Here is a 20729-nt window from a genome sequence, read left to right on the forward strand (position 1 = left end):
CTGGGAAATGCTGTGAAGGTAGAGTTGATGGGATTTGCTGATGGATTGATGGGAGTTGGGAGGCAAAGAGAGGAGTCAGTTATAATGCCTGGATTGTTAGCCTGAGCAGTTGGGTATTGGGTAAGTGATGGTGTCATTTATTCAGATGAGAACAGCTGAGGGAAGAGCAGCTTTTCAAGGCAGGATAGTCAGTAATTTGATCCTGGGTGTGTTCTAGGAAGAGCCTGTTAGACATCCAAATGGAAAAGCTGACTAAACAGTGGGAATTGTGAGTCTAGGGCTCAGAGTAGCTTAAGCTGGAGATACAAATGTGGGAATCATGGCATACAGATGGCATTCCAGATATTATTGCTGTGTAAGAAATGACCCCAAAACTTGGCTGTTTTAAGTGGGGTCAGGACAGGTTCTTGCATTGGCCATTGGCTGGGCCCAGAACCAGGCCTCTCTAAGGGGCACTAGCTGGGGGCTCAACTGAGCCCAACTCCTCAGTCCCACATAGATGATCAGTCAGTACCTCCAGGCTCTCAAGTGCTCAGTCTTCCATAACACAAGGCAGGGTGGATGGTGGTGGCCATAGACACCTCCTATAGAGAGGGGGTGGCCCCAACCCAGAAAAACCTTCCTTTTAGATTTATTTTATTTTATTTTATTTTATTTGACAAAGAGAGAGCACAAGCAGGGGAAGCAGCAGGCAGAGGCTGAGCAGGGAGCCCAACTCTGGACTTGATTCCAGGAACTGGGATCATGACCTGAGCTGAGGCAGACAACCGACTGAGCCACCCAAGTGCCCCTAGAAAACAATTTTTGCCCCTTATTCTTTTTTTTTTTTTTTAAGATTTTATTTATTTATTCATGAGACACACACACAGAGAGAAAGGCAGAGACACAGGCAGAGGGAGAAGCAGGCTCCATGCAGGGAGCCTGACTTGGGACTCCATCCAGGTCTCCAGGATCAGGCTCTGGGCCGAAGGCCGTGCTAAACCGCTGGTCCACCCGGGCTGCCCTGCCCCTTATTCAAGAGCTATAGGAGCCTCCATTTCACTCAACTTAAAACTTAACATCCAAACAGTAGCATCTCGATTTAAACTTAACCTGACTTCAGTTTCCTTTAAAGGTACTTGGTGAATGTTGTCTTACATCCTGGAGCATTTCCTAAACTAGGAGAATCCAAAGGTAACTATGTTCTCACCTCCAGGAAACTAAACTGCCAGAAGTTCCCTAAATGGCAGGTCCCAGAGAACAGCGCAAAATAGTTAAGTCCCTCTTCACAGAGACCCCACTAAAATAGTTAAACAGTCCGTGTGTTAGAGCTGGAAGGTCCACGATTGTGTAGCTGCCTTGCTGAAATGGGTTCTAAGCTCTCCAGAGTCCTAAAGAATGAGGCGGGCGCTGTTCCTTGACTGTTGCTCCTGCTCATGCAAATGATGCCCCTATTACACCCAGCAGCGCTTAACTACTAAGCTCAAAACAACCACATAGCAATTGGGCCCACTCTAGGGGGTGGAGTAGGTCCCCTCGCTGTTTTGTGGTTTTATGCAACTCGTATGTTGTGTACAAGGAGACTTGACCTGGGGCAGGCAGCAAGAAATGTGTAATTAGAAACACTTCCCAAGGAAATTACGGTGACAAGTGAAGGCTTGAGGATTTCCGCGGGAGCCCGGAGCCGCAGATCTTCATTATAGGTACTTGGGAGGCGCAGCTGCTCTGCTGAAAACCGTGTCTAATTGCTGAGCGGCTGGATGCGGGCCGGGAGGCCAGCCCAGGGCCGCGGGAGCCGGAGCCAGGAGGGGTGGCTATGGCAACACAACGCTCCATTTTTAAACTTTTCATTGCATAAAAAGGAATTGCTTACGTTTTTCTTTTTCTCCCGTTCTCCCTACCAATTTCAGAGTTTGCACCGGCAGTGAATCCCCTCTAGGTCTAACGTTTCCTGGTAGCTAATGACTTTCTGGGTTAAATGCTTTTGACTTTACCTCCAACCAGTCATTAATTAGGGCTCCAGGAAGCAGTTTCCAATCAAATTATTGTTTAACCAAAATAAAAGAAAATGCACTTTTACTGCTGTCAACAACAATTATCAACCCTCCCTCTGAGTCGAAATGGGGATGGCAAAGTTTTCAAATTTCAGAAGTGTCCCTCTGGGGTCAGTTCAGAAGGGCTTTCTCTAAATATGTCGAAGTTGCTCTGAGTGCCCTTGAGACCGTTCGCCGTGGGCTGGAAAGATGCTGACCCAGTGGCAGGAAAACTCCAGAAGTTTACACATTCACCTCCCTGGGTCCCCTGTCATTCTTTGTCAGTGTCCTTCTAACTTTGCTGTTAAGCCAAACGCCCTAAATGCTACCATGGGGGTGCCTGAGGGGGAAAAGACTGCTCCCCTGAGCAGTGGATATGCAAAACCCACGATAATAACCCCAACTCCCTGAGTCCCCACAATGTGCCTGGCAGGTGCTCCGCCGCATGGTTTATGCACACAGTCTCCAGGGAGCTCCATCGGCCCCGTGGGGAGAATTCAATCATTATTCCTGTTTCACAGTTGGGGAAACTGAGATTCAGAGAGGCTAGCTTGGCCAAGATGTACCACATCCTGGTGAGCAGCAGAGCCAGAACTCGATTCCCAGTCGCCCCGTCAGAGCCTTCACTTTTTTTTTTCCTAAATGTTATTGTCTACATTTCCTCTGATTTATTACCTATGTCTTATTTGTGGTAAAATACAGATAACAGAAAATTTACCACCTTCGCCGTTTTGAAGTGTGCACTTCTGTGGCATTAGGCACCTTTGCACTGGTATGAGGTCATCACCACCATCCATCTGCAGATTTCCATCTTACAGAACCAAAACTCCGTTCCCATTGAAATACAGCCCGCCATCCCCTCTTCCTTCACATCAGCCCCCAGCAGGCACCATTCCAACTTCTGTCTCTCTGAATTAGACTACTCTAGGTCATGGGCTTATACAGTATTTATCCTTTTCGGGCTGGCTTATTTCACCTAGCATACTGTCCTCAAGTTTCACCTACAGGTGTCAGAAGTCCCTTCCTGTCTAAGGCTGAATACTTTCCAGTGTGTGTATACAGCACAGGTGTTTGCCATTCACCCCCAGGTGGACACTCAGGTTGCCTCCACCTTTTGGCTGTTGTGAATAATGCTGTTGTGTTTAACTCTTAACCACTAAGACACATTGAAACTTGGAGTGACTCTTAAAGGGGGGCACACAATCCTTGGGTTGCCTAACATCCCAAACTGCCTATCGGCCTGGTAGCATGTGGCCCATCAGCTCATCCAGAAGGCACCACCTTCAGGAAGAAAGGTGCCTGAGGCCAAAACCACTTGCAGTTTGGCTACCTGGAGCTCCACAGCTCCTACTGGCTTCTTCCACCTGGTGGCTCCCAGTGGGGTCAGGGGTGAGCAGTGTTCCCTTTCCCTACCATAGGGGCTTTGTGGAAGTGTGAGGGGCATTCCGGATCGTTCTATGGCCTGGTTTGGGGGCACTACTGATATCTAATGTGTAAGGCCAGAGACACACATTAGGCTCCCTGCCATGTGTGAGGCAGTAGCCCACAACAAAGAACTGTTCTGCATCCTGAATCACTTGCAAATGTCCCATTAAAATGTATCTTGTAAGTGAAAACCTCATTATAATTATCTGAGCCTGAAACCTAATTATGTTTTACAAATGAACACGCAGTAATTTTGCATGGTTTTTATATGATTTTCCAGGAATGCAACTATTGAGTCAATTGAGAGAGACTGCCTTTTATACTTGTAACTTTACCTAGAGTTGGTCACTATTTTGGAAAAATCACTGCGACACGATTCCCGGTATTTTGGTTGCAAAAATGTATATACAACTTTATCAGTTACATTCATTTGAGTTTTTTCTTTCAAGTTTTTATTAAATTCCAGTTAGTTAACATCCATGGTAAAATTGGTTTCAGGTATAGAATTCAGTAATTTATCAGACACATACAACACCTAATGCCCATCATAGTAAGTGCCCTCCATAATGCCCATCACCCATCTAACCCATCCCCTACCCCACTCCCCTCCAGCACCCCTCAGTTTGTTCTCTATAGTCAAAAGTCTCTAATGGCTGGGATGCCTGGATGGCTCAGCGGTTGAGCGCCTGCCTTTGGCTCAGGTCGTGATCCTGGATTCTTGGGTTCGAGTCCCACATCGGGCTCCCTGCATGGAGTCTGATTCTCTCTCTGCCTGTGTCTCTGCCTCTCTCTCTCTTTGTGTCTCCCATGAATAAATAAATGAGATCTTTAAAAAAAAAAGTCTCTTATGGCTTACGTCCTGATCAGTTACATTTGAATTGGCACATTCAGGAGAGTCTACCTTCAGGAGTAAGTGCCCAATTCATTTTTTAGGTCTTTCCAGTGTAGTCCTGCCCGAGTATTTACATATTGAAATATACATTGTATTACTAAAAAATTCTAGTCTTAAAAAAAAAATCTTCTTCTAGTCTTTTACTTCTTCATTATACACTCAAGGCCATTATATCACTTTTATTTTTAAACATATGTGTTAGTTGATTATATTAGACTATAACTCCTCATCCAAAATTCTTGAGGCCAGACGTGTTTCAGGATTCAGAATTTTTCAGATTTTAAAAAAGTAGTGTGGTGCACACACGGTATATTATATAACCCCTCAGCGGGGTCTGAAACAGCATCCTATAATCAAACACACTAATATTTCTACAGTAAAACATAAATAGACAGCGTGGGATGAGTAGAGTCTATATGTAGCTTTGGAGGAGTTCAGGGCAGATTTTGCTGAAAAAAAAAAAAAAAACTTTGAGGAGGCCTGGGTGGCTCAGCGGTTGAGCATCTGCCTTCAGCTCAGGGCTTGATCCCGGGGTCCTAAGACCAAGTCCCACATCGGGCTCCCTAAGGGGAGCCTGCTTCTCCCTCTGCCTGTCTCTGCCTCTCTCTCTCCATGTCTCTCATGAATAAATAAATACTTTTTTTTTTTAATTTCAAAAACTTTGGATTTTCAGCTTTTGGGATTCTGGATTAGGGATAACAACTTCAATTACATGTGGCTCTCACTTGACCAAATGAAGAGGAATGAAAAGCCTTTGGCACTGAACCATGGCTCCACCCACCACCTGATGTCAGTTTCCCCTAGGGGGAAACTTCTTCCTTCCTTCCCAAAGCCTCTTCTAGGTTCAAGTGAATGCCAACCTAGAACCTTCTTTCCTGTCTGTCAGCTCCTGGATCTTTATCAAATAACTTTGTCAGGTAAGGCATCACAGGTGGTGCTGCTGGGATGTCTGCCCTGAATCCATCACTGCTCCCAGTGGGGGCCCTGTGTGCTTCCCAGCCGGCCTCCTTGCCTTCCACTCTCATCCCAAAGGTAAGCTGTTCTCTCTGTCTGAAATGCCTGCTTTATCCCCCTTTCCTCTGGGTGACGGATTCCTTCTTCAAGTCCCAGGTTCAATGTCACCTATTTAGGTGATTTCCCCAAAGCATCCAAACAGCTAATGGCATCTCTCAGACAAGATCTCATAACTCTTGGTATGTTCATTCATTACAAAACATATATTTTTGAGTGTCTACTATGTGTCAGACACTGGACTAGGCTCAAAAATGTGGGCCCTGTATAACCTTGGATTTCACTGGATTGTGTCTCCCAAGGCCTTGCCTCACAGCATAAGACACTCATCAGCCTTCTTTTCTTGGCAATGGAACAGGGGTTACCTCCAGGGCGCCCCTCCCAGGAACAGTTCCGTTCCCACAGAGACAGGAACTCGCATTTGTAGGGCAGTTACTTAATGTGCCAAACACTGCAAAGTTCTCTTCTCTTTAGAAAGGGGACACTTTTCTGGTGTGCCCAGAAGACAGAGTCCCAGAATAAATGTGTCATCTTTCCAGAATGTTAATTTCACTCAAAGATTTGAGAGGGAAAGTTAATTGTGTAAGATAAGTACTTTAAGACATTTTTTACATGACATCAATTGTTGGAGATATTGTGGAGCAGAGTGCTAAATGAACACATTTTTCTCAATTTAATTTATTATTTGAAGAGGTAATATATGCATGAGACAAAATTTGAAAAACATGAAAAAGAGTTTAGAATGAAACTGTAGCCCTCTGTTCTCCAGCCACCTGGCTTTACTCCCAGGAGGCAACTAGCATTCCCAGGTTCCTGGGAATCCTCCAGGAGATTATCTATAGGTAATACAAGTAAGTGCTTATGTACATGGTTGTTGTTTTGTTTTGTGTAGTACAAATGATAACATAAAACACACACTACTCTGCAACTTTCTCTTTTTAGATAACACTACATCTTGGAGGCCTTTTCATAGCATGTTCATAAAGAATTATGTCATTATTTTAACAGCTGCACAGTATCTCACTGTATGGATGTGCCAGAGTTTCTTAACCAGTCTGATGATGGCTATTTCTAGTAGTTTCCTTGTATAAACAATACCTCAACAAATATGACCTGGAATATTCTTCATCTGTACATATGTTAGCATATCTACAGAAGACTTCCTAGACGTGAATCACAGGGTATGTGGTAGGGTCCAGCTGCCCCCAGAAGAGCTTTTCCAATCTCTACTATATCAGAGTCTCTGTTTCCTCATCCCTTAGCCAATATACAATAGACAATAATGTGTTCTCAAACTTTCTGGCCTTGGCCAGTCTGATGTGTAAAAACTTGTATCTCACTAGAGTTTTTATTTGCTTTTCTTAAATTATGTAGAAACTTGAGTATTTTTTTTTAAGATTTTATTTATTTATTCATGAGAGATACAGAGAGAGAGAGAGAGAGAGAGAGGCAGAGACACAGGCAGAGGGAGAAGCAGACTCCATGCAGGGAGCCCAATGCGGGACTCGATCCCAGGACCCCAGGACCACGCCTTGGGCTGAAGTCAGGCACTAAACTGCTGAGCTGCCCAGGGATCCCTCTCTCTTTTTTAATATTTGTGATCCATTGGTATTTCTTATTCTAGGAATATTTTTTCATATCATTTGCCCATTTTTCAATTAGATTGTTGACTTTTTTGTCAGTATTTAGGATTTTTTAAAAAAGATTTTATTCATTTATTCATGAGAGAGAGAGAGAGAGAGACACACACAGGCAGAGGGAGAAGCAGGCTCCCCACAAGGAGCTGGATGTGGGACTCAATCCTGTCCCAGGATCATGCCCTGAGCTGAAGACAGCCGCTCAACTGCTGAGCCACCCAGGTGTCCCAGGAATTTCTTTCAATATTTAGGAAAGGTACCTTTTGTGATTTGAATTACAAATATTTCCCTTCAGTATGTTTGTCTTTTGATTTAGTTTGGCCCTTCCCTAACCCCCTCCCCCCCATATAGTTACTTGTAATTTTTTTTTTTTTGGTAGCTGGATTTACCTTTGCTTTTATAGCTTCTGAGTTTTTTCTACCCTCATTCTTAGAGAGGCTTCTCTCCTACCTGAGATGATTAAAAAAATATTTGCTCATTAATTCATGCCTCCAACGATGTACTGAGGTCTGACTGTGCCAAGCACTGCTTTAGGTGCTGGAGTTGCCCTGCTGAACTAAGCAAACTGTGAATGTGTGTTCTGAGTTCCTAGTACTTTTCTTAAGTACTTTCATGGTTTCTTTTTTCTTTTCTTTTTCTTTTTCTTTTTTTTTTTTTTTTTTGCAGTTAAATCTTTCTTCTGTTGGGAACTGAATCTGGTATAAACTGTGAGGGTTCTTTTCTTTTTTATAGATTTTATTTATTTATTCATGAGAGACACAGAGAGAGGCAGAGAGGGAGAAGCCGACTCCCTGTGGGGAGCTTGATATGGTACTCAATCCCAGAGCCTGGGATCATGACCTAAGCCAAAGGCAGTTGCTCAACCACTGAGCCACCAGGTGCCCTGGATTTTTTTTTTTTTTCCTTCCCATCTAGCAACCCAGTTGTCCCACCATCATTGACTAAACAATTTAATTTTCTTTACTGATTTGAGATGTCAGTTTTATCACATGCTAAATTCCCATAGTTCGTATATTTTTAAGTTAAAAAGAGGATGTCAAAGAAATGTCCTGCTTTGGAGCACCTGCTTCTCTCTTGCCCATGGAGGGAGGCAGAAGAACCTAATCTATAGAGGGAAATGAGCGGGAATCAGGCACTCGAGGTTACCAGGCAGGAGAGGGCAAGTCCCCAGGCATTCATGTCCAAGCTTCTCTGTGTGCCTGGCTGGGCTTTAGCTCCTACCCTATTTCCCTTGAGACTTTCCTATATCTTTAGAACAAATTCTCCTTAAGCTGTGTTGATAGGGTTTCTGTCATCTGCAATCAAAGGGATCCTAGGAAATGGCTGAACTAGGCCTGATCCTAGAAAGGTTTGTTTCCCAAGTGTTCACTCGGGTGTATCACAAATTGGGGCCAGAAAGCTATTTCAGCTTTGAATTATGCCTCAAAGGGCAAATAGAGTGCGTGATCTTGGCTGGCCTAGGGGCTCCAGTGGTGAGTGTTGCCAGCCATGCACCCTGTGAGCCCATCTGTAACCACATGACTGTGCCCGTACCAACTCAATGCCTACTTCCCTTTCAGTGGGATAAAGACAAAAAAAAAAAAACAACTTGTGATTTAGAAACATAAGATCTTAGGGCACCTGGGTGGCTCAGTCAGTTAAGCATCTGCCTTTGGCTCAAGTCATGGTCCCAGGGTCCTGGGATTGAGTCTCCTGTTGGGCTTCCTGCTTAGTGGGGAGTCTGCCTCTCCCTCCCTCTCTGACCCTCCCCACCGCTTGTACTCTCTCTCAAATAAATAAATAATCTTTAAAAAAAAATAGAAAGAAAAATAAGACCTTAGCCTTTCCATGAGGCCACTGTGTGATGGTGTAGGACAAGAACTCATGCCAAAATTTAGCCTGCATTTTCCCCTCTCACGTGTTCTCTTCTCCCTAGAGTACTCTTGGTTCTTTCACGAATTACAGCTGCACCCCATCCCCCTGCTGTTGGAAATCTGGAAGCCAGTTTCTCCTTAATGTCTCGTGCACTTGACCCTACTTTTCCATTGTCTCTGCCAATCCCAAGCCTTACTGCCTGTTGTAATAGAGTCCTAACATTGCCCCCGTGCCTTTGCATGACCCAAAATGTCCCTTCTCACATGTACACTAGAGTCCAAGTTCAAATATCACCTTCTCTGTGGGGTTTCCTTGACCTCTAGGATTTGGCTGTTCCCTGCTGACGCAGATCTCCACCCTGAGATATTAGAGAAGGAACTATGCAGGGATCAGCTGTGTGATCAGAGGCACGTCACCATGCTTAACTTTTCTGAGCCTGTGTCTTTATCCATCAGGCAGGATAAACAGCAGGGCTGTGCTGAGAATTCAATAAACTAGCATGTAGAAACGACTATTTCAGGGCTTGCATGTAAAAGGGAACCCACTCTTGTTCCTTTTGCTCTATTTCCCCAATTTTCTCAGCAGGTTGTTAACTCTTTAAGGTCTGGGACTTTGCCTCACTTTGAGTGCCTAGCAGAAAGCATGGCATAGAGCAGCTCAATAAACATATAAATGGAAGAATGAATAAATATCCCTCTTCACTCCTTTAGACTCTCTGTTCAACCCCAAATGCACATTTGCCAAATTAATGCTCTGTCCATTTGGCTCTTGACATGTTACTTCTTGTTTAAAAATCATCTATGGGGGTGTCTGGGTGGCTCAGTCAGTTAAGCGTCTGTTTTTGGGTCAGGTCTTGATCCTGGTCCTGGGATGGAGCCCAGCAACAGGCTCTCTGCCGGGGTGGGGGTCGTGGGGGTGGGAGGTGCTTGCTTCTCCCTCTCCTTCTTCCTATTGCTTCCCCTGCTTGTGCTCTGTCTCTGTCAAATAAATAAATAAATTTTTAAGAAAATCATCTATGGCTCTCTACTACCTATAGGCTCAAATTCCTTATTTTATCTTATTTATTTATTTTTAAGATTTTATTTTTGGAACACCTGGGTGGCTCAGTGATTGAACATCTGCCTTCAGCTCAGGGCGTGATCCTGGGATCCGGGATTGAGTCCCACATTGGGCTCCTTGCACAGAGTCTACTTCTCCCTCTGCCTGTGTCTCTGCTTCTCTCTCTGTGTGTCTTTCATGAATAAATAAATAAAATCTTAAAGAAAGAAGATTTTATTTTTAAGTAATCTCTACACCCAACTTGGGGCTAAGACTCACAACTCTGAAATCAAGAGTCACATGCTCTGCTCACTGAACCAGCCAGGCGCCCCTCAAATTACTTATTTTAGATTCAAGGGTTTCATGATGTGGCCCCTATATTCTGTTTTTCTTTTTTTTTAATTTGTTTTTATTTATGATAGTCACACAGAGAGAGAGAGAGAGAGGCAGAGGGAGAAGCAGGTTCCATGCACCGGGAGCCCGACACGGGATTCGATCCCGGGTCTCTAGGATCGCGCCCTGGGCCAAAGGCAGGCGCTAAACCGCTGCGCCACCCAGGGATCCCTCTCTTGTGTTTTTCAATCTTATATCCCACTATTCACTGCTACAATTCTTTCAATGTAACCGTTCTGGCCAGTGTACTCATTCCCAGTCACATCCAAAAAGTCCTTTCCTTTCTTATCCTTCATTCATTCTCAGCCCCCTTACCAAAAGGCATTTCCTTCATCTGCATCCTACTCAACAACAGCAGAGAAAGCTAGATGCCACTTAATATCCATAAAGAAACAGAAAAAAGTCCCCAATAATTCTACCATTTGTTTGGGCACATTTTATTCCAGAATTTATTTCCACGCATTTAAAAATATTTTTAAAAATTGTTAATTGAGAGGCACAGTTCCTACAATGACCACACGCTTATTTATACTTAGATAAACAAAACAAGCAAATAAAAATCACCATAATCCTGCTGGCCAGTGATTTAACTCTGGTCACAATGTAGCCTTTAGATACATATTAGTATTTAAAACAATAATTCCATTCATTGTTTACAAAGTTGAAATACTGTGATCTCTCTAGTTTCTATTCTGCTTTATTTGGTTAGCATTATTTAAAAAAAAAACATTGTTCATGTCATTAAGAAAGCTCAGTAAAGATAATCTTTTCAAAAATAGAGGCACAGTATCCCATTGTTTGAGTAAACCATAATTTACTTAGTGTTTCCAATGTTCACATTTAGGGCTACTTTTTTCAAGTTTCCTTTATGTAAAATAATGCTGCAATGAATATTTTTGTGCATAAATCTTTGACCTTGTTTCTCAATAGCTTCTGAGGATTATTACATTAACTACATTACTGGGAGCCTGGCTGGCTTAGTTGGAAGAGCATGCAATTCTTCATCTCAGGGTCCTGAGATCAAGCCCCACATTGGGTGTGGAGCCTACCTAAAAGAAAAAAATAATAATAAAACAAAAAGCAACAACACATTTCTGGGGTGCTTACCATGTACCAAGCATTTACTGTACTGTTAGTGCACTGAATCCTCATAACAATGTTAAAAAGTAGATATTATTCCCATTTCACATATGACAACACTGAAGTACAAATCAGTTACATGCTCTATATGCTCAAAGCATCATAGTGGGGGCAAAATTTAACCTAGCCAGTATGACCCCAAAGCTCATGCTCTCTATCATGAACTTTTTTTTTTTTAAGATTTTATTTATTTATTTGTGATAGACACAAGCAGAGGGAGAAGCAGGCTCCACGCAGGAGTCCGACACAGGACTCGATCCCGGGACTCCAGGATCACTCCCTGGGCTAAAGGCAGGCGCTAAACCGCTGAGCCACCCAGGGATCCCCTATCATGAACTTTTTAAAGCTCTTCATACATATTGCTACCGGACTTTCCAGAAAGGTTGTTCCAATCGACACCACCAGCAGTATGAGTGTCTATTACTCTTAATCATCTGTCTTTCTTCCTTCCTTGCTTCCGTGCTTTCTCTTTCCTTCTTTCTTTTTCTTTTTGAAAGATTTTATTAATTTATTTGAGAGAAAGAGAGAGTACACGCAGAGGGGAGGACCAGAGGAGAAAGAAGGAGAAGGAGATAATCTCCAGCAGACACCCCGCTGAGTGCAGAGGCCAGACAACAACGACTTGGGTCTTCATCCCAGGACCCTGAGATCCTGACCTGAGCCAAAACCAAGAGTTAGATGCTAAATGGACTGAGCCACCCAGGAGCACCATTAATCGTCCTTCTTTCGAGGGATTGCCAGGCATTAGCATTTCACCTTCTGTGAGTCTTCTCTTCATGTCATTTGCGCACTTACCAGTCAAGGTTACCATGGATCACCAATCGGCCCAGCTGAACTTCCCAGTGGCAGGCAAAGGGGTGCTGTTTCTCCCAGAATCTGGGCACATCCAACCCAGTCTGATGTGACAATGACCTAAGGAAATGCAAACACTATAAAATAATGCTGTTATGGGGGTTGGGGGGGGGGGACAGAGAGCTCTGTAGGCCTGCCTGTTTATTCAGAGTTTAGAGGAGCCTTCATCCGAGGCCTGTGCTCGCAGGCCGTATGTCTGTTGCATGTTTAGCAGCTGTGATTACAGGAGAAGTGCTTTCTTCTTTGTTCATGAGCTAGCTGTGCATGCATACCAGTATAATTTTTTTCAAAATGGTTTAATTTCAAAGAAAATGAAATGAAGAGTTTGCTATGATTTAAGTATAAAGGTACTACAACAAAGATAATGCATTGATTTTTTTTTTTCTTTAAAATACTAATACCATAAGAACTCCTCAGTTGGATGATGGGTGGCATTATGGGCATGAACAATGCCCTGCTGGAAGACTGAGGACATCTCATGGAAGCATCTGAAATGTATTTACCTAACACAGTCTGATGCCAGATTTCTATCATGTCCTCTGCCCACTTGCTCAATAGCATGCCTCTCTGGGGTTCCTTGTAGAAAGACACACACAGCCACCACTCACAATCATCCACTATGTGCTAGACACTTGGGAAATGTTTTACACATGCCCTGGCTCTAACCCGCACAGGTAAGGTAGGTAGGACTTGCTTTTGCCTTGAGATGGAGAAGCTGAGGCCCAGGGGTCATGGGGTTAGTGAGAGAGTTGGGATCTACAAATTCAAGCCTGTGTCCTTTGGCTGTGGCCTCCTCCTGTTATGTTTGTGGGATCGGCCACTTCACCCTAGATGGCTCTCCCTTCTCCTTAGCTTCATTCCTGATGGATTCCTGATGGATTCCTGATGGATCAGAGGAATTTGAAGAGTAAAGACATTTGCACTATTGTCTTTGGATATCTACCCTAAAAACATTGTGGATATGAGGAAGGGTTTTACTGAAACACATCTCTCCAGATTAATGAGATATCTAAATCCATTCTTGGCTTGAACTATTGCCCTTAATAAATTAGTAACACAGGCTTATGTGACTATTCATACAGTCTAAGGACGTGCCCCATCACCTATGTTTCTCAGTTTCTCATAGAAGTTATAAAAGCCTGGAGGCCCTACATCATCCGAGGCAGGGACTGTAGTAAAATACCATTCTCCCTCTGTCCTCCACATAGTGTGAGGGGTCTGGAGGCAAAATGCTCCTATGTGGGCCTAGGTGTGGACAGTGGCAGGGTCTGGAGGTACCAACCACGGAGGGAAGGGCAGGACTTCATGCATGACAAGGAGACTTGAAGGATCGCACTATGGCAGGAAGTCGCAGGAGTGCATCTTCCCTGGGCATCTCCTGTGTAGGAAGATGAGGGTGTCTTAAGTGGCTGGTGGTAGGGGCAAAGGCTGAAATAACCTCTGTTTTAGGAGGTATGCTGGGGTTTAGCTGAACTCCATGCCTACAGCTCTTTCTTTCAAATACTGATGCATTTTCGGTGACAATATGGACTTAGCTTTCTTTGCCATTAGTTTGAGGGCTCCAGGACAGGATCACACTCCGTTCTCCTTGGTATTCACAGAGCCTAACACAGAACCTAGCATGGGATTGGCATTTAGTAAATACTGAGATGAGGACCATGAGTAAGTCACCTTTTATGATCTGCTATACGCGACTCTATGTACTCACTGACTTCAATTCTTCTTTAAATATCTGAGCTTCTAGTCAAGTCTAATTTAGATGTTGCATTTGGTCTCAGATGTCCTGGAGAAATTAAGGAAGGAAATTAAAGTATCTGTGCCAAATTGTAAAGGGAAAACAGTGACACCTCTCGTAACTCACTGCCCGTCTCCCTGGCCAAGAGAAGCGAGAGAAACCATCAGAAATCCCCATGGGGGAAAAAGAATCCCCATGGGAAAGGTAATTGCAGGGAGAAGAGCCGGGGTGTTGAGGGCCATGTCTTGGGCATTCTCCACTTTTACTCTTGGCAACGGAACTTTCATTTGACGAAGGGAAGCAGCAGTTTCTCACAGGCACTCTGCCTGTATTTTAGACCTACTAGCCTGGTGTGAGTTCTCGCCGTGCGCAGCAGCCTGGGCTTTTATGGAACATGCAGTAATAGAATCTGATCCAAACTGAAGGTGGCATCTGAAGTTTCTCGTGGTCTTGCCTCTCTGGCAGGACTAGTGAAAACAACAAAAACGTGGAACCTAAGATATTCTGGTCTTTGTTGTGTGTACCTTTTTTTATTTTGCGTTTTTCTAATAATAGCTGCCTACTTAAGATCCTCTGCTAGTTACATAATTTATATGATCACGAATCCCCACAACTCTGCAAGGTAAAATATTATGAAACCTACCTTTACAGATGGAGCAATCCATGCAAAAGGTTTATAATCTTCCCAAGCTGGGACCCCAAAAAGCACAAGTCTGAAAGAACCTAAGCTGGCAGCGGAGCCCCTTGTTTCCACAGTGTCAGATGGCCTTTGTTCTGAGCGCCATCCACAGTCATCTCTAAGCTAATCTTCAGACCTCTTGTTCTGCAGAATTATTTTTTTTAAAGGGTCAGTGATTATTTGTAGGTTCTTTTTCTTTCTTTTTTTAATTGACTCCCATCCATGTCAATCAAAACAGTTGATGCATGCAGAAAAAGTTTTCAGAATGGGTACTGAAAAGGGGCAATATGAAACAGGGTGGGGGTGGGGGTATCCAAAACACAAAACACCTTGGCAGATCAAGAATTACATTTCAAGTTCTAGTCCTCTTTGCTTGAAATCCAGGGAGGAATTTGCATGCAGAACTTCCTCTCTCTGAAGTGTCCTTCCCTTTGCTCCTTAGCATCCAGGTCAGTTGAAATTCTGGCTCTTGGGCAGCCCCGGTGGCCCAGCGGTTTAGCGCCGCCTTCAGACTGGGGCGTGATCCTGGGGACCCAGGATCGAGTCCCACATGGGTCTCCCAGCATGGAGCCTGCTTCTCCCTCTGCCTGTGAATAAATAAAATCTTAAAAAAAAAAAAAAAGAAAAAGAAATTCTGGCTCTTACCTCAGGCCTCCCCCACAGGACCGACCTCACTTCAAATAAAAGGGTCCTGCCTCATATTCTGATAACCTTCACAGTACTAGTGGGATTGCTCATTTGAGCACTTAATCAGAGTCTGCCTCCCATTGTTATTTAAATGTGCCCTGAGCTTTAGCTTTGTTTTCCACTATTTTTGCTCTAGGGGGCACAAGGGCAAAGGACTGCGCTTTTTTTTTTTTTTTTTTCCCTTTCCTAGAGAGGTGGTGCTATGTTTCATTGTTCCTCAATAATATTTAATTAGTGATTAAGTAGTTGAAAAATAAGTGAATTTGGAATAAATCCGGGAGTAGGCAGATTGTGCTGGTAGAAATAACAACTGACTTTTTTAGAAAAGATTTTATTTATTTATTTAAGGGGGGGGTGGAGAGAGAGAGAGAGAGAGAGAGAGAGAGAGAGAGAGAGAGAGAGAGAGAGATCAAGCACATGTATAAGCAGGGATGAGGGGCAGAGGGAGAGGGAGATGCACACTCCTCACTAAGCAGGGAGCGGGACTCTGGGCTCCATCCCAGGACCCTGAGATCATGACCTGAACCGAAGGCAGATGCTTAACCGACTGAATCATCCAAGTGCCCCAACAATTTACATTTTTAAAAGTACTTTAAGGTTTACAAATACGTCTGAATCGGTCTCATTTGTACCTTGGGATAACCTGCAAAGGGAACTGGCTTGGAGAAGTTGCTCTTGAAACTCAGATCCTCTTCCTCCAAAGTTTGTACTGCTTCCATGATAGTTGACTTTTAAGTTCAAATATAAGATTAAATCTGGAGATGGACCTCCCCATAAAACATCCTCACCAGCAGAGGGCGCAGGACCACGTATGGGTCTTTGGATATGACAGGTTTGTGTACTGGCTCAGCTGTGAGCTAGATGTCATTGGGCAAATTATTTAATTTTTCTGAGCCTCATCCGTAAAACATTGAGAATAACACACCACCGCCCCTCCTTGCAGGGTGCAAAGAGTTGGACATGGAAATATTCTGTGGCTGGCACACAGTAGGTAAACAATAAACCGTATCTCATGATCCCTATATAAGAGAATCGATCACAGGAACAGTGTGGAGGTTAAATAAGATATTGATTCTTATTTGATGCTTTAATAAATATTTGAGATTAGTTTGCATGTTTGACACTGAAAATAGGCAAAGAGTTATATGAGATGGAGAAAGAAATGAAGATGGAAGAAAAAATTGACATTGCTGGCAAGAGTGTGAAGAAGCAAATTGGAACAACCTTTGGATGGGAAGCCTTGAAAACATGATGCTCCATTTGCCCCAGCATCTATTTAACCTAAGAAAATATTAGTGGATGGCAGCAAGATTTAGAAAAAGGAAGTCATCACCACTTTCTTTATAACAGCAAAAATGGAAACAACCTAAATATTTATTATAGGGTACAGGTTTAATAATTATAATCTCTCCATCGAACTTAACATCATGCAATCATTAAAATGATTCTATAAAAGAAAATTCTAAGTGAAAAGATGATCACAACATAACAAGCAAAAATCACAAGACGCGAACAGGATGCTTTGACTTGTTTAAAAACACAGGAGAAATAAAAAGTTGAAGTTATCTCCACAGCAGATGAGATTGTTAGTGATGGGCAGCCTGGGTGGCTCAGCGGCTTAGCGCCGCCTTCAGCCCAGGGCCTGATCTTGGAGACCCAGGATCGAGTCCCACAACCGGCTCCCTGCATGGAGCCTCCTTCTCCCTCTGCCCCCCTCTCTCCTCTCTCTCTCTCCTCTCTCTCGGTCTCTCATGAATAAATAAATAAAATCTTAAAAAAAAAAGATTGTTAGTGATGCTTTTTTATTAAAACTCCTCTTTACCTACCTTATTCTCAAAATGCTGTGCAATTTACATTTATCATTTTCGTAATAAAAAACAGGTATTTAACATGAACAGAGTTGGTGTCTTTCATTTAACACAGCCAGACCAGTGGTCACACAAATTAAATTAATTATAATAAAGCCACTTGGAAGTTTCAAGGTAGTTAGTTAAACAAAATAATCAAACTCCTAATGAAATTTCACAGAGCTGGTCACCGAGTTTTGACTTAGCTGCTATATAAGGCTGCTATAAATAGATCCCATTCTCCACTTTTTCAAAAAGGCCTAAAAATGGCATAAAATGCCTAAAAATGCCTAAAAATATGCAAAGGGTCATACGCTATGTTTGTCCTAAGCAAATGTAACCTGAAACTCACCCATATCTCATATACTCCAGGTTGGCTGCACATCTCTGGACAGGGTGTATTTGCTCTACATTACTCAATTTACTTTCCTGAACTTGAAGTGGAGTGGAATTTCAATGTAGTGTTACCCATTAGTTCCAGGGCTAAATTTAAACCTTTAATTAAATTAATCCCTTGATCTTAAACACATTGCTTCTCCCTCTGAAAAGTGTAAGAGAGGTGTCTTAGATGTCGTAGAGCTTAATAAAGTGCATTTGGTAAGTCATCTCAAACGCATAGGGAAACCGGTACTCGTTTTCAGATCGCTCCCGGTGCCTCCCCCGCCCCCCATCCCGCCCCAACATACTCCTCTGCCAACACAGGCATTTGTTGGGGGTTGGGGCCGAGGTCCAGCATTCTCTGACCACTCCCAGTCTGCTGCTCTGGAACATCACCGAATCCTTGGGCAGGTACCCATCTTAAGATATGGTAGGTGCCAAAGGGATGTTTATTTAAAAAAAATGACAGAAAGTAGCGGTCCATATCTTCCCCAGTTTACATGGGATAAAAAGAGATCAAAATCCACTAAATGTGCAGGGTGACAAGGGGAAAAGGGTGTGAGGCCATCATAGCTTATCTCGGTCCTCACAGTAAAAATTGATGTTGGCCTTTGCTAAGAGATGAAAAGTGACAGCACCATCGACTGGGGATGCGTACATCAGCCCGCCCATACAGGAGACGTTCGGCTGCGCCTGGGCTCTTAGGCACCGAGGGGTGTGGGTGTGTGGGTGTGTGGGTGTGTGTGTGTGTGGGTGGGTGTGGGTGTGTGTGCATTTATCCCCGGGGCTGTACCCTCGGCCCTCGGCCTGGGAATGAACGAGACACAACCGTAATAGCTCAGCGACCGCTTGGAGGTGGGGCTGTCCACGGACAGGCTGTGGACCTCCGCGCCTAACTATTAATAAGGACCCACTTCGCAGCGCCCAGGGGCAGCGCGGGGTCCCGTTAACAAGCTCGTGGGCCAGATCCCAGCGTCCCCCAAGTAACCACCCTGCGGACCCACCGCTCCCCGGGACCGCACGCCCAAGCCCCGACCCCCGGGCTCCGCTCGCACCACCGCCGCCCCCAACTCCCGGGGCGGGCGCCGCGGCACAACGTGCTCGCCTCCCGCCGCCGGCTCCCGCGCGCCCCTGGAGCCTCGCGCTCCCCGCGGGCAGCTCGGGCCGCTGCGCCGCCGCCGGACCCCTGCCCCGCCGCCCGTTCGGCTTTCCCTTCCTCCTCCTCCTCCTCCTCCTCCTCCTCCCGCCGCCTGCCTCCGCGGCCGCCGCCTGCGGCTTTGTTTTCCTCCCAGGTTTCATTCCCCACACGTGATACCGTGTTATTGCAAAGAGCGCTCCGGAGCGCGAGCGCAGGGCGCGCGCACCTATAAATACGGGCTCCCGGGCCGCGCCGCCGGAGCCCGCGAGGCGGCCGCGGAGGCGGGGACGGCTCGGACCCGGACCCGGACCCGGACCTGGAGCCGGCGGCCGGCCGGCGGCGAGCTAGCGCGCGACTCAGCCGGCACCCGGCAGCCAGCAGCCGGCAGCCAGCAGCCAGCCGCCAGCCGCGCGCGTGGCCCGGGGCGGCCGCGTCCGCCGCCGCAGCACCGAGGGCCGAGCATGGCCCGCCCGCGGGGGGGCCGGGCCGCCGCGCACGCCGCCCGCGCCCCGCGCCCTGCCCAGCCCGGGTCACCGGCGCTCGCGCTCGCCGCTTAGCACTCGGGCGCCGCTCGCTTCTCCGGGCATCGCGGAAATATCGCCGCAGACGGACACAATGGCGGCGACTGCCGCCACCACGGCCGCCACCGCCGGCACGGCCGCCTGCAGCAGCAGCAGCAGCAGCAGCAGCGCCGGCACCGACGCCGCGGGCACCAGCGGATTGCAGCCGCCGCAGCCCCGGCCCCGGCCCCGGCCCCAGCCCCAGACCCAGCCCCAGCCCCAGCCCGCGGCTGCCGCGCCGGCCCCGCCGCCGCCGCCGCCGCCGCCCGAGCCCCCCAGGAAGCCGCGCATGGACCCGCGGCGCCGCCAGGCTGCCCTCTCCTTCCTCACCAACATCTCGCTGGACGGCCGGCCGCCGCTGCAGGACGAGGAGTGGGGCGGCGGCGAGGAGGGCGGCGCGGCCAAGCCCGGCGCCGGCAGCGCCTGCGGCGCGAGGACTCGGCTCAGCCTGCTCGCCGCCGCCGAGCGGGGCGGCTGCAACGCGCTCGCCGCGGCGGGCACGGCGGCGGCGGCGGCGGCGGCGGCGGCGGCGGCGGCGGCGGGATGGGGCCCCTGCCCCCCGCAGCCCGCGCCGCTGCCGCCCCTGGCCCCCGGCGGCCACGCTGCGGGGCTCGGGCCCGGGGCGCCCCGGGGCTTCCTGAGCCCCCTGGGCGCGGGCCGGGCGTCGGGGGAGCAGCCCCAGCCGCCCCGGCCGGCGCCTCCCGCCTCCTGCGCCCCGCCGCAGCTGCCCGACGGGCCCGGGACCGCCGGGCGGGAGGAGCTGGAGGAGGACGATGCCTTTTTCAGCGTGCAGGTGCCGGCGGCCGCCTTCCTGGGCTCCGGGACCCCCGGGAGCGGCAGCGGCAGCGGCAGCCGGGGTCGCCTCAACTCGTTCACTCAGGGAATCCTGCCCATCGCCTTCTCCAGGCCGACTTCGCAGAACTACTGCGCCCTGGAGCAGCCGGCCCAGGGGGCCAGCGCCAGCGCCTTGGAGCAGCTGCAGAGGTCCCGGTGAGTGTGCAGGGCGCGACGCGCACCTCCCCCGCGCCCCTCCCCCGCGCCCCTCGGGCTGGCCGCCCCCGCCTTCGCCGCGCCCTGCGGGATCCCGAACCAGAGGGGCAGAGGCCGCAGGGCGTGTGCGTCGCAGGTGTGTGCGTGAGCCCCCCTCGCGGGGCGGCGGCGTCACGCTCGGGCTGGAAGTTGCGGGAGTCGGTTCCACAGCCGCCCCCGGACCTCGCATTTGCAGGAGGGAGATCCCGAACCTCTAGAAACCCGGTCGGGATCCGGAGGCGCGCGCTCCCCACGCCAGGCAAGACTTGGCGGGGCGCGGAGCCCGGCGGAGGTGCGGCTGGTGGCGGCGCGGCGCGCGTGAGCCCGAGCTTCTGGGAGACTCGCAGCGAACCCCTGCAGAGGGGAGTTGCTGCCTGCGTGTCCCAGGAAAACTTGGGACTCTGCCTTTTGCTTTCCTGAGA

The 20729-nt window shown here is 47.4% G+C and overlaps 1 protein-coding gene and 1 long non-coding RNA gene across 2 annotated transcripts in view; one reads left to right on the forward strand and one right to left on the reverse strand.

Annotated features, from left to right (window-relative positions):
• Window positions 1–10186: 10186 nt before the first annotated feature.
• Window positions 10187–19723, reverse strand: LOC121489950. The gene is made up of 4 exons (XR_005987464.1): window positions 19609–19723; window positions 13537–15255; window positions 12198–12314; window positions 10187–11311 (listed from the first exon to the last, which is right to left on the reverse strand). It is a non-coding gene; the product is annotated as an uncharacterized LOC121489950 (long non-coding RNA).
• The window catches only part of CABLES1 (Cdk5 and Abl enzyme substrate 1), a 119077-nt gene continuing 117537 nt past the window's right edge, over window positions 19190–20729 (forward strand). Inside the window, exon 1 of the mRNA XM_041753429.1 lies at window positions 19190–20268. Within this exon, the coding sequence (XP_041609363.1) occupies window positions 19334–20268 (935 nt within the window). The 5' untranslated portion in view covers window positions 19190–19333. The remainder of the gene's footprint in view (window positions 20269–20729) is intronic.

This window comes from Vulpes lagopus, chromosome 1 (assembly GCF_018345385.1).
Source record: "Vulpes lagopus strain Blue_001 chromosome 1, ASM1834538v1, whole genome shotgun sequence".
Lineage (NCBI taxonomy): Eukaryota > Metazoa > Chordata > Mammalia > Carnivora > Canidae > Vulpes > Vulpes lagopus.